General features: G+C 42.5%; 1 protein-coding gene across 1 annotated transcript in view; it reads right to left on the bottom strand.

Annotated features, from left to right (window-relative positions):
* Window positions 1–9460, bottom strand: part of GAREM1 (GRB2 associated regulator of MAPK1 subtype 1) — a 190204-nt gene extending 180744 nt beyond the window's left edge. The window contains 3 exon segments of the mRNA XM_088019436.1: window positions 8364–8379; window positions 8381–8427; window positions 9340–9460. Of these exon segments, the coding sequence (XP_087875562.1) occupies window positions 8364–8379; window positions 8381–8427; window positions 9340–9460 (184 nt within the window).
* Window positions 9461–14291: the final 4831 nt, after the last annotated feature.

Genomic DNA, 14291 nt, shown 5'->3' with positions numbered 1-14291 from the left:
TTTACAAGTACACAACTTTTCATGGCTTACTTATAAAGTACTTTCACATCTAATAGAGCGTATTTCAATGGAACTGCTTTAAGGTTTTAGCTCATCCTCAAGGATGAAAAGAGAAAAGCTGGAGCAAGACGTTCAAACTATCTGAGCTAAAGAAAAAGCTATACAAGATGTTAAGGAATTCAGGGGGCGCCTGAGTGGCTCAGTAGTTGTTAAGCGTCTGCCTTTGGCTCAAGTCATGATCCCAGGTTCCTGGGATCGAGCCCCAATTGGGGCTCGATGCATCGGGCTCCCTGCTCAGCAGGGAGGCCTGCTTCTCCCTCTCCCACTTCCACTGCTTGTGTTCCCTCTCTCGCTGTGTCTCTTCTGTCAAATAAATAAATAAAACCTTAAAAAAAAAAAAAAGATGTTAAGGAATTCAGGCCAAATGCATAGCTATTTTGCTAAGGTTTTGTGTAGGAAAAAAGGTGAAGAAAAAACACATAAGCACAAATCTAAATGGCAGAGACTGCTAAACAGCTCCCAATATCCAATGCTCCCCTCTCCTGTAGTAAGAACTCGTGTCCAGTTAAGACTTCAGTTCCTTACTTTCCTGCCTATAGAGAAGTCCTGACCAATGAGATGTAAGTGAAGTGCTGTGTTAGGACTGGTGGTAAGGCATACCCTTTTACCCTCCTGCTGTATGAGATGCAGACATGATGGCTAGAGCTCCAGTAGCCATTAAGGACCATGAAGCGAAAACCACCTCCTAAGGATGAAGAGCAGAAAGACACCAAGAGCCTGGGTCCTTCATTCTGGATCTGCCATATCTATCCTGGAATATATGCCCTTCAGACTCCTTTTATATGAAAAGAAAGAAATCTCCATGTTGCATAAATCACTTTTTTTCCTGTTATGCACTACTAAAATTAACTTTAAGTGATGTACCTGGCCATGATGAGCTTGTGAAAATTTCTTCTGAGCCTGTCTATTCTCAGTGGCTCTCTGTTTCTCCCAAAAGATGGGACCAAAATAAAAGGGGGGGGAGCCAGAAGAATATCTGTATAAAGCCTCACGTTACTTACTTATCTTTAAGTAGGTAATCTCTATCTTCTAGAGCTCTCTCTTTAAACACAACAAATTAAACTGTTTTTCAGTTGGGTCTGGTGCTTGGTTGATTTTGTGGGTCACTGTGGGTCAAGGTAAAAAATGGATCTTGCATTATTTCAACTGTTAACCGAAACAGACTAAAATTGAAGATCTCAAGCATAAGCTTTCTGATGACCAGCAATGACAATGGAATAGATGCTAGTTCTTTGACTCCAACCGCCCTTTGCTCATATGTTGCTGATAAAGGAAGAGAGAGGCAATTCAAAGTGAGTATCAATCCATGGATATGTTTCCTGAGGCATTTCATTAACCTGATTTTGAATGCATGACAGACTGTTACAACCAGTGCTTCCTAATTACCTACAAGGTAACAGAATATTAAAATAGAAAAGTAAACATTTATCCCTTTTTGGTTACTTTTAGATATTTGAATCTAGTTTCCTGCCAGGAGGAAAACACGGTCAGTGTAAACTAATTATTCAAACTAATTATCAAGAGCAGATCTTCATTTCCAACACCATAAACTCTGGTATTGAGAAAACTGTCATATTTGAAAAAGAAAATGTCTGACCAAGGAAGTTTTCCTCTACTGAGTGGAGAAAAACAGAACATAACTTACTTCAAATCTTCACAGGGATATATCTTTAAGCACTGTTTATTCCCTTCTAAGCTGTAACCAGGCCTAATCATAATAACTTACTGAAGATGTTAAATATTAACCTAAATAACAAATATCTTCATAACTATAAGACTTCACATTGCATTCAATAACTTGGTATTTATTAAACAACCATTAAGCCATCAAAGCCCAAGTGGTATTTAAATACTTCAAACTAGGTTTAAGAATTAGCAGAGTCAATTAAAATGACTTGCCCTTTAATTACAAAGTAATTCATCCACAAAACTGGAAAAAGGCTTGGGAACATTGTTTTTTCCTTCTTTTACCACCATGTAATACTCCCACAAGGGCATAAAAGGAAACTCATTGTCTGGGATTAAGACACTAAGGTTTCAAGTCAATCTTGGGGCTATTCTAGGAAGATGACAACTGTACCAAATTAGCAGTTGTAGTTTTTAACACTACTTAAACCAAGTGGCTTACTTTGCTTAGAAGTAAAATCCCTGGTACCCTGAGAAGATGAAACATTGGAGAGTTAAATGGTTAGCTGACTATCCAATCAGTCCTATTCTTTATTATACTATAAGAGTTGACTAAATCTGAAGACTGATGGTATTCTAGTCCATACAAAATTAAAAATTCAATGACATAGCTACATGTAATATGTAAAGGAGGCATCTTAATTTTGGAACCAAAGAACTAGCAAGAGAGCAAAGAATCTAAAAAGGAGTTGTAATTTCTAGAAGTAATTTATTTAAAATATTAGTAACTAATGATCCTAAGAATCATTATTTCATCACGTTGGTCCACTAAGTCTTTATTTTCCCTACTGCTAATTTTAAGACCAACCATCTTAGTTCCAATTTATGTATTTACGAATATGCCTATCACAGTGAAATTTTATTTCAAACATGCATAGTCATAGATGCTTTAGTAATACAGACATTTTGGACCTGAAAATTTTTAATTCTGAGAGCTGTTCATTCATGTATTAACTGCTTATAAAATATCTTTTATACACCAGGCATTGTGCTAGGAGCTGGGAAATAGCAAAAATAATTGTAGATACCTTTCACCTGAAATTCAAGTAGACATTTTTGTGCCACTAAGGAGTAGGAATGGGGGCTGAGATGTGGGGGAGCATCTTCTCGTGGAAATGTCTTCTAAACGGCTTAAATCCCATGAGACTTAAAAATATTTTAGCAGGTATTTTCTCTTTTGTCAAATATGACAAAATAATACATAAAGCAGCAATAAAAGTTATTTTTCAAGTTACATATAATAGCTGGTGTTCTTAAGATTGATAGTCCTGCTGAAGACCAGAGGGAGTTTCTGAGTCTTCCTAGAACTGCAGCTCAGTAAGTAAAAAGACATACCTCAGGAATCTCAAAAATAAACGAGTTTACAAGCTGGCCTACTAGGACTTGCTATTTCAATAAGGCAGCCAAAAGGAGCAAAAGAGACTCAAATATGCTCTTTAAACTATGATACAGTCGATCACAACGGTCAAACCAGTTTTCCTTTTACAGTTGACCAAGTGACTTAAGGCTTCCAAAAAAGCCATCTTACTTGAAAAGCAAGAGCACTGAAGGAGCTCTGTCCAAATCTTGTCTTGTGGGTCTGAATGCTTATCACTGCCCAGAACGTCCCTTCCTAGTCTTTTTTCATTAATTTGTAGGCATGGCCAATTAGAACAGGTGGTAACTAGAGGAAAGTGAAAGAATATGGTATATGAAAGAATATTCAAGAGGCTTTCTTTATCACCCACCTGGTATATAACATTATACAAGGCACTCCTTTCCTGCTAACAGTTATATAAGTGCTCAGAAAATCATTATCAACCCAGTAAAAGTAGCGATGAGTATCTACTAGAAAAAGATTCAAGGGTCTTGGTAGCATTTGTTCAGACTTACATGTGATGCTGGATTAAGCTAAAAGTTTCTTTCCTAACTTCCTACTCTGGTCGCTCCCAAATACAATCTTGGGTTAGTTAGTTCATAACACTTTCTCTCTGATAAAGATCTTAATGCCACCTTTTTATAACCTGTGGATTACCAGATCTGAAATACTCAGAAGGAAATAGACTAAAGTCACCCAGAGTGCTTCCCTCAGTATCTTTAGCTGTACAAAAATAATAAAGTATTTTTCAGTGCACTTCTGATATACTTTGAAGCCTCCCTCTCAACTGGTCTACACCTTCACTACTCCAATCTTACGTATGTGTGCTGTTTTGCAATACACATGTATTTCACATATTTGCATTTAACTCTTATAGTAAGCAGATACACAAGAATGCAGGCTGCATGAAGACAGAGATTCCTGATTTGTTCAGTTTTATTGTCCCCATACTTATAACAGGGCTTGACACATAGCAGGGGCTTACTAAATATTAGCTGATTGAATAAACAAATTAACCAGTAACCATGAGATACATGGACCAGTATAATGTACATCTTCTTCTGCATGAGATTTCTACAAATCAAAAGGTGCCACGAAGGCACGTAACTATGAAATGGCAGCCCCTGAACCTGAGCGGAGAGCTTTCTAGGCTCCAAATCCAGCATCCTTTCACCTACTGTCTCTCCACCCTGGGGCATATGTACCCTCTTACAATATAGAATGTTAGGGGAAATGAAGCCATGGAGAAGCATATCTTCTGGGAACAAGATTGGCACTAAGTTAATTTAGAAAAAAATTACCCACACACACACACATCAATCATGGAGATTTTGAGAACTTATTTTCAAAAATAAAACACAGATCTAGAAACACCTTTGACATCTGCAAACGGCCAAATGGAGCCTAGCCGTGTTCAGTGTTCACGTCTCTGTTCCTTCAGCCTTCCGGGGACTTACATGTTAGTTGGAGAAGCACTTCAGTACAAAGCAAGGACCAAGCTCCCACAGTGCCAACACACCTGGGGCTGAGCACCGGCTCTGATTCCTCTGCACAGCTGGAAAGGAGAGGTTGCTGCTGATCCATCACTGCAGCTGCCTCCAACTCTACCATCTTTTTCTCCCTCCCAGTCATTCCATACAGGCTTGGTATTCCTCTTCCTTTCAGCAAACAGGGCCATGAACTCATCTTTCACTGATGGAGGCCAGCATTCTTCAAACAGGGGTACATACTTGATGCAAAACCAATACTTACCATCATAGCTGTAGGGGAGTCAATTTCCAGAGCCCCAACTTCCCAATATTCTCTTGTCTAAAAATTGATTTGCCTGGGATCATGGCTATGACGGACGGACACCACCCCAGGATGAATGGAAGCTGTCCTCCACCACCTCCCCGTCACAAAGACCCTTCACCCACTTTACAGAAACAATGCATCTTTAGATCTTTCTAAACTGCATGACCCCAGGGTGTAAAGACCTCAGGGTGACCAACAAAGAAACAAATAAAAACGCTAATGCATGTAAAGGAGTGAGGCTTTAGCATCTGGGCTGCAAGGCCTTTTCTAAATCAGATAATTTCCAATTCTTCATTTCGAACAACTGGGAACATTCAACTATGAAGAGCCCTAAGGTCAAAAGAAATATAAAATATTGGGTTTCAATTTATATGTATTTTGGTTACAGAAAGTATGACAGAGTGATCAATAAGACACTTTCAAGCATAAAAATATATTAGATTGGGATAGAATTCTGTAAGGGAAGGAAAACGAAACTGAATTTAAGGAGAAAAAAGGTGTAAAGATTTTAACTGTTTAAGAAATTATTCATGCTTTTAAAAATGAATGATACTAGGAATCAATTATAGACCTACTAAAATATTTTTAATGATGTAAGAATTTAAAAGGTCAAGATTTATAATATGCTGAAAAATGACATCCTTTGCAACTGTTTTAAATCTAAGAGGAAAAGTTTTAGCAATCAGCTTAAAAATGTGCCTAGGGTACAGACTTCTACAGGATTTTTTAGGAGCTACAGGAACAAAAAAGGTGGAAGAACACTGCTATAGACCAACCACTGGAGCCTTTCTAAGGCAAAATAACTGAAGAGACAAAGAATGAACAATTTCCCACCTATCTAGTTGTGAGCTAGGATGGGCTGGAGATGGGGTGGGGATTAGCATTTGCTCCACCCTCTTCTTGGTCATAAACACATCTGTTGAACCTGGTTCTACAGCCAACAGTTTCTAAGGCTGATGACCATGTTAAATATCTAATCTCAACTGCATTGCTGATGGGGTTAGCCCTTGGCTGATGAGCTTGTATCTTACTCCCTAAGGAGAATTGCTACTTCTTGAGTACTTTTCTTTGTGTTTTCCAGAAAAATTCATGAGGCAATACCATGAAGGCTCACTATTTTTATTTCTCTTATCATACGATGACAAATTTCACCACTGGGGATGCAATATTGAATGTGTCTATCTGACTGGCATTTCAGACATAACATCCATTACGCAAAGAATTGGAGAGTTCCTTACTGTGTTAATTTTTAAGTATGGCAAATGTACTGAGGAATAATCTCAACAGGCCCATCTATGTACAGAAGCCCTCAGATACCATGTTTTTCCTTCTTTTTCTGATTTCGTACTCTCTTCTTCCCCACTGCCCCTTACGTCTTGTCAGCCACTCCTTTGGGAAGCAGAAAGCAGTCTAAATATGATGGATGAGGCCAGCACTTAACTCGGTGTCTACACTGTTTGAAAAATATTGACTTTCCGGTCCTCAAGCTCTCAGAGAGACAGTGGGGCTATTTAGAGTAGACATTAGACCTACTTTAAACCTGCTCCCATTTAGTACGAGTAGGTGAAGTTTGAGATAAAAGGTCTTTCTTTAGAGTCAGAAAGTTGGCTGAAAATCCCACTCCACACATTTACCAAGTATGTCACTCAACTTCTCTGAATCTCAGGTTCCCAAAGTCCTTAAAATGGGGTGCTGAGAATTTGAGACCATACGCATCAAGCACCTAGAAACGTACAGCATGTAGTAGGCGTTCAATAGTCTACAGTTATGAAGTTAGATGTTTAATGTTCTTTAATGACTGTTTAAAATTAGCCAATAGTTCTCTCTTGGCATCATGTCGGCTAGTGGCATGTTTTTCCGTTTCTTTCTAGTCTCTTAAAATAAGTGATTTGGAAAATGACTACCTTTCATGTCAAGTATGGAGTCTGTGTGTGTGTGTGTGTGTGTGTGTGTGTAAAATGTACCTGCAGTACTAAAACTGGCAAAAGGACACAGAATGAGGACTGCACAAAACTTGAGCTTTCACCTACAGCTTTTATAAATATGGAGACATGTCCTGAATACGTCCTAAGCATTGCTGTGAAACGTGATTAAAAATAAGCATGGCATCAATGATCGACTCTTGGATACTCTAAAGGTTATCCAAATTTAATTGGAAAGCTAACACTTTCCCCTCATCAGATTAGCAAAGTTTTTTGTTTGTTCGTTTTTTAAGGTTATTTAATATTGTAAAGCTGTGGGGAGAGTGGCACTCCCACAATTCTCATGGTAGTCGAAATGAGTATCACCTTTAGACTCTGAAGCAATCTGACAATGTATATGAAGGACTCAAAAAGGATTCACAAGTTTATTCAGAAAGGCAGGACTATATACCAGCCCAAACAAACAGATTTATGGGTAAGGGTCTTCATTACATCACAACTTGTAATAGTAAAAAAACGGAGCAGCTGATGTCCACCATAGGGAACTAGATTATACAGTATAGCCATTCCCTGGAATAGTATGCAGCTATTAAAGACAAGAAAAAATTTAAATAAGATGGGATTGTTAAGTGAAAGAAACAAGGTATAAAGCAGTATTTGGCTATGATTCCACATTTGTATGTGCCACTGTTGATTCTCAAGGGGTAAGAAGAGAATATTTACAATCAAGAATTGGAATTACACAATGATCAAAATCCATTCCACAGCTTGAAAGGACACAGTGTTAGGACTTGCAACCCACGTCCTAATTTTAAAAAGAAGTGTGGGATGAGTACACTGCTGATTCAGATCCTTCTTATGAATGACAGGCATAGGAAAGCAGATAATAAAGCTAAAAGTTCTACCTGCAACTGACATTCGGCCTCTTTAAACTTTCAACTTAATGAAGCTTTTGGGTGACTTTTATACCACATGCATCAATGCTCTCTGCCTAGGTAAGAAGTTTTGGCAATCTGCAGTGATGAGAGAAGGTTGGAAAAGGTGAGGATTCAAAACCTTCCAATATATACAATTTTGCAGAGCAGAAGAGGAAATGAAACACTGTGAATATGAATACACACACACACACACACAGTTTCAGGCATAGTTAAAGCAAGGAACACTTTCCCATCCCACTGCAAGCAGAAATGCCTCAACACACCACCTGTCCTTCCTGGGTTCATCTGCACTTCATTACTAGCTTGCAAACTCCTAGTTTATTCCCACCACTACCAAGTCCAACCAAACAAGGCTAGAAATCATGGCCAAGATTGCTTTCATGAACTTTCTTGCATTTATTTCTCACATCAGTACTTCAAATGTCTCATCTAACCCCACAGATAAGAAAGAATAAAAATGCCTTTGGACATTTACACATCTCATGTTACACACCGTTGTACTCCAAAAAAGGAGTAACCCAAATCCATGTGACTTGAAATGACATCTTTCTGCTCAGTGCTCTTCTTTCTGACTTGGCCTGTGTGACCACAGTTCTATCTGCTCACCTGCCAACCTGGGCCCAAGTGCTTTCCAGCAGCCCCACGGCAGAGCCATGTTTCTGAAAACAGTCTAAAATTACCTGAAGCCCAAATCAACTGAAGTTAATGTGAAAACACAAGACAAGACACACCTAAATTGCCACCTTACATGTTACAATGTAAACTGAAAGGGGTCTACTTGCTTGACAGTATGCACTTGTTTGCAGATGTCACACTGCAGAGCGAACAGCTGGGGGATGTTTGGTTGATTTCTGGTGGTCAGTTTCAGGAAATACAAGCATATCTTAGTTTTGAGCTCAGGTTCCTAATCAATATAGGTTTTGGAGACTTAAATTTTTTCCAGGCTCGAAATGTGCTAAGCTAATAATTAACCTTAAGCATACCATCACTTCTGCTGAAAACATTTTCTACACTCAGCCCCAAATTACTTTCAGTTCGGTTAAACAAAACAGACAAGCTGTAATAAAAGGTCTCTGAGAAATGTGATCCCTTTCATTGGTCACCCAGGAGCTTTTCTTCTTAAATCTGCTGCTTCTTGGGGGGGGGGGGGGAGGGGAAGGAGAGCATCCAAAATAAAGATGCCACCCAAAGCACAATGCTTTTGTAAGTAAGTTGCCTAAGATAACTCTTCAGGGTTTCCCAGGTCGAGTAATTCTTGCAGGCGGGTGGGGAGGGACAGCTCGCCTCCAAAATTACTATCTGCAGAGGTTTCCCAATGTTGATTTTTTTTTTTTTTAAGGCGTCCTTTTTAATTACACTGTAAGGGCTCTGATTTTCACATCTCTAGCTGCTGCCGGGGGTAGCTGAGAGCAGCGCGGCAGGGCTGCGGCAGCCGCTCCGGCCAACTCCAGCGCCGGGGGCGCGGGGGCGGGTAGCCCACTCCCCACCCGGTCCCACCCTCCCCAGCACACCCGCGCACATCAGCGCCGAGACTGCGGTCCGCGCCGGTCTGCCCTGAGCTGGCGGCCGGGCCGGGACTCACCGCTGTCCAGCCGCGCGATCTGGGGCAGCCTGTAAGTGCTGACCAGCAGGTCGAGCGGAACGGCCACCGAGCTCCACTTCACATCCTTGAGGCTGCAGCCCAGCGAGGGCGCCGGGTCCATCTTCCCCGCCTCCTCCTGCCCCGCGCTCCCGCCGCCGCCGCCGGCCACCACCCGCGCCTCGGCGGCCGCGACTGCTCGCGCTCGCGGTCTGGGGCGCGCGGGAGGCGCCGGGCACTCCGGCCGCGGGCAGCCCGGGGGCACGGCGGCTGAAGCGGCCGGGAAGGAGGGGGCCCGAGCCCGGCTCAGCTACCAATGCGGGGCATGGCCAGGGCGCCCCGCGTGCCCTCAAGCCCGGAGAGGACTCGCAGCAGCCCAGAGGCTGCGGGCGGCGGCGGCCGGGGTGGCTGCGGCGGCTCCCGCTCCGCCTCCTTCTCTGGCCCCGGGTCTGCAGCTGCGGCGGCCGCCCGCTCGCCTCCTCCTCCTCTTACCCCTCCTTCCCTCCGCCTCAAGCGTGTGAGGAGGAGCCGCGGGTCTGAGAAACGCCATAGCAGCGCTCCCAGCACTGACCAACAAGGTACAAGCAACGCCTGCGCAGCTCGGGGAGACGCCGCCTCCGCCTCCGCCTCCCCGGCGCCGCCCGCTCCGCCTCCCGCTCGGCCTCCGCCTCCCGCGGCCCGGCGGGCTCGGCTGGGCGTCAGCCGCCCGGCCGCGGCCGCCGACGCCTGTGGGTCGGCGCGCTCTGCAAGCTTTAGCTCTCGCTCCCCCGTCCGACCGCTCCGGCGCCCTGCAGCCTCCCGGGCGTCACTGCGCGCCCAGACTCCTTCCCAGCCCAGGGCCCATCCCGGAGCCCAGCAGGAGCGGAGCGAGCTCGGGAATCTTTCTCCTAGTCGTGGCGTCGGGCACTGTCCCTTGCTACTCCCCACCCTGCCTCTGGAGTTGCTGATACGGGCCACAAAAGGGACCTCTTTGGTGTTCACCTCTTGAGAGTGTCACAGACAGACCAGGAGGGAAAAGGCAGGCGTGGAGCACTCCTTGGCGTTTCTCCGCCAACCCCACAACTCTACCAATGGAGCTGGAAGTTAATCCTACCAGTCTAGACTTTGCTAGGCAGCCGGGAAAATGCCGAAGCACCGAGATGGAGAGAGGTGATGATGAGTGATCAGTGCCCACAGAAGGGAAGGTGACCATTCGGTTCAGTACCTTCGTTGGACGAACAAGATGCTGGAGACCATGGGGTGTGAGGTCACCAACCCCCATAAACACGCCAAGGGAAAGAGCAGACTAGGTTACCTGGAGCCTCCTGGGGCCAGCTGTTTTCACATGCTTTTCTCAATTCTCTTCCAGTCTTTAAGGTTGGGATAATTCCCTTTTTCTAGATACGCATACCAAGACATTATGTAGTTTGGCCAGATTACACAGTTTGTACACAGCAGTGCTAGGATTCAAATCCACAGTTTACTCTCCATGATAAATCCTTGTTTCCCCCAGTGTTGCGCGTGGCCTGCTCGCAGTGCTCAGAAGGTAAAGGTGGCTGTAGAGTTCCTCTTTATCTAAGCAGATCCTGACCTTTGTGTGCTAATCTTTTTTTTTTTAGCATTATTTTACACTAGCAGAGGTGAGTGGGTGCGAGGTGAAAGGGTTGCATATCAACTCTTTCTGTTTTTCAACACTTATTCAGTGTTTAGTGCATGATAAGGCAGAACAAGCACCTGCTTCGCCCACCCAAGGGGACTTGAAAGCACCCTGCTGCCTTTCGGTGGGCTGACTTAGGTCTGTGCCAATGAACAAACCACTCCATTAGCAACTGAAGAAAAACATGGAGATTGTTCTACACCCACCGTCCTTTGTCTTCTCACTTTAAAGCATTGGCCACCTCACAAAATTTTTTGCCTGAAAGGTTTGACCTCTATGTCATGCACATCAATTTTTTGAAAAAGTCTTGGGGAAAAGTGAGAAATATTTTAATATATTATTTTACTCAGAATCACAGGCCCATTAAAGTTCTAAGATTTTGTTCACATGAAGAAGAATTTTGAAAAACCATAAGTAGCTAGGGGTGCCTGGCTGGCTCAGTGGGTAGAGCATGCCATTCTTGATCTAGGTGTTCATGAGTTCAGCCCCAAATTGGGTGGAGAGTTTACTTAATAATAACAATAAAAACAAAAAAGCCTAAGGAGCTAAGTGCCAGCTAATTTTTTTCTATCTAAATTATTGTTTTAAAAATTATTTTTTAAGTTCTTATTTTAAACCCAGTTGGTTAACATACAGTGCAATATTAGTTTCAGGTGTAAAATACAGTGATTCAGCAATTCCATACATCACCCGGTGCTCATGATGATCTAAATAATTATTTTTGGAAATAAAGTTCAGACTCCAAAAATGACATAGGGAGCATCTAAGAATGGGCAGGGTGGAGGTCCTTTAACTAGGTAGATCCTGAAACCTTATATGATAGAATGATTTCTTTAAAAAAATAATTTTCTGCTGTTATGATATCCTCTTTGAAAGCTTCAGGGAACAAAATTCCTATAATTCCCTCGCATGCAAGGATTGGTGACTTATGACCTAAGGACAAGATAAAAAGTAAGATTAATGCAGTGAACTTTTTTTTAATCAATAAAGAACTTACATTAGATTTGCTCTTATTGCTGACCTTGCAGAAAAGGGTTCATTTTAATCTTGAGTATTAAAGGGAAGACACTTTAATGAGCTACAAATTCTTATGTGAGTCTTCATGTCCTAGGAGAATGCTTACAGAAAGATCTTATTTGTGATATGGAGAGAGTTTTGGTTAACCTGTAAGGAAAATCATTTAAGAAAGGTAATTTTTCTGTCTAGCTGAACTGCACTTCCAGACATGGTACGAGGAATTAATGTTTCTTAAGATTGTTGGACCGATGCAAACCATGTAGATAAAGGCATAACAACTGGGTACAGGGACAAAACTTCTAGGATTTTGTAGTTTATTAAAAAGGGAGTATCCAAGAAAAGTTTTCTATAAAGCAAAATTCCATATACCAGTCCCTTGTTTCCTACTAGGTACCTTGTAAAATTGAGATTTGTGAGAGGGAACACATTATGGTGATTAAAAATATCAACTCCAGAGCCTGATGGCTTAAATATGATTAGTGCCTCTGTTCTCATGTGGGATCTTGGGCAACTTGCTACTTCCTCCTCTGAAAAATGAGGGTAATTGCTACAGATTTGAATGTTTGTGTCCCCATCCCCCGAATTCTTATGTTAAAACCTAATCCCCAAAGTGATGGTATTTGGAGGCGGGGCCTTTGGGAGACGACTAGGGGTATGAAACAGGAAGTGGCTCTCTTGAGACATGGAATCTGCCAGTACCTTGATCTTAAGACTTTGCAGCCTCCAGAACCCCGAGAAATAAATTTCTATTCCTTTTAAGCCACCCGGTCTGTGGTATTCTGTTATAGCAGCTTGAATAGGGTAAGACAATAATAATAGTTATTGTCTTATCGGGTTGATATGAAAATTTAATCATTTAATATATGTGGAGCATTTAGAATAGTGCCTGACACATAGGAACTGCTGTGGAAGTACCTACTGTTATTATTAAAAGAAGTATTGGCTTTGAATGGAGCAAATTTTAGAGAAAAGATGAAGAGACAAATGGAGCTGTGAAGTAATGATTAGATTTTGGCAGAACAGTTTGTATTAACGAAGAGTAGAGGAACATTCCTCAAATGGGAAACCCGAGTGCCTGCTCCCAGCTATGAGACCTCACTCCTCAGATCTAGAGTCTGTGGAGTTAACTTCTTCCACAGTGAGCCAGCCCTGCTACATAGCAGATCCAGACAGTGACCCCGATGGCTCTTCAGATGCTGATCTAATGATGTTGATAAACCCAAGGGTGAATCAGGCATATATTACTATAGGACTCATATGAGGGACACTTCACAGCTTCCCAACTGTGAAACTATTGTTTATACACACATAACTTGTTAACTCCCTGTATTATCAGCTTTGAAAGATAAAAATATTACATGTTGGTTTTCCTCATATCAGCGCGTCCTGGGTCACATAATAGGCTAGCAGTCAAGTGTGATACCGAAGTTCACAGCCCCAGTGATTTTCTAGGTCTCTAAACTCTTTTCCCTTTCAATTAATTTCCACACCGTTGCCAGAGTTGACTTAAAAGTTACTCCCTGACTAAAACCTCGCACGGTGTCTGTATCCTCCTTGTCTGTGGAATATAATATAAAGCCTTCTGCATGATATAAAAAGTTCTTCCTGTATGTGACTGAGTCTGCCTCCCCAGCCTCATTTCGGTTGACCACCTTCTGACACCCTAGGATCTAGCAGCAGTATCTTCCTGTAGTTCCCCAAAGGTGCCATGCTAACGCACACCCTTGAAGACGTCGTCCTGTCAGCATGGAATGCCTTTCTCCCTTTCTCTTCCTGTGAAACTTCTATTCCAGCTCCGTCTACAAGTAGTTCCCCCTTTATCCGTGGTTTTGCTTACCTTGGTTTCAGTATCCCGGTTAACCGCAGTCCGGAAGCAGATGATCCTCCTTACGACCCGTGGCTGGGAAGGTCAGTCGCAGCCTGTCGCTGTCTCAAGCCCGCGTCACTCACTTCACTTCATCTTTTTATGCAGGCATTTTACCGTCTCACATCTTCACAAGAAGCAAGGTGAGTACAGTACAAGGTGAGTACAATACTTTGAGAGAGAGAGACTACATTTACATAGCTTATTACAGTACGTTTTTATAATTGTTCTATTTTATTACAGCTATTGTTGTTACTCTCTTACAGTGCGTAATTTATAAATTAGGCTTTATTGTAGGTGTGTACGTATAGGAAAAAACATTATTTCGCAGTGCTCGAGGGTCCGGCATGTCCCCTGGTTTTCAGACACCCACTGGGGTCTTATAAGTATCCTCTGTGGAGCAGGGACTACTGTACTTGCATTTCGGTGAAATGCTGG

This window comes from Eumetopias jubatus, unplaced genomic scaffold (genome assembly GCF_037043125.1).
Source record: "Eumetopias jubatus isolate StellerSeaLion01/CBP00866 unplaced genomic scaffold, mEumJub1_p1.0 scaffold_16, whole genome shotgun sequence".
NCBI classification, from domain to species: Eukaryota; Metazoa; Chordata; class Mammalia; order Carnivora; family Otariidae; genus Eumetopias; species Eumetopias jubatus.
The sequence above is the reverse complement of the archived record's forward strand: the minus strand, read 5'-3'. Positions and strand labels throughout refer to the sequence as shown.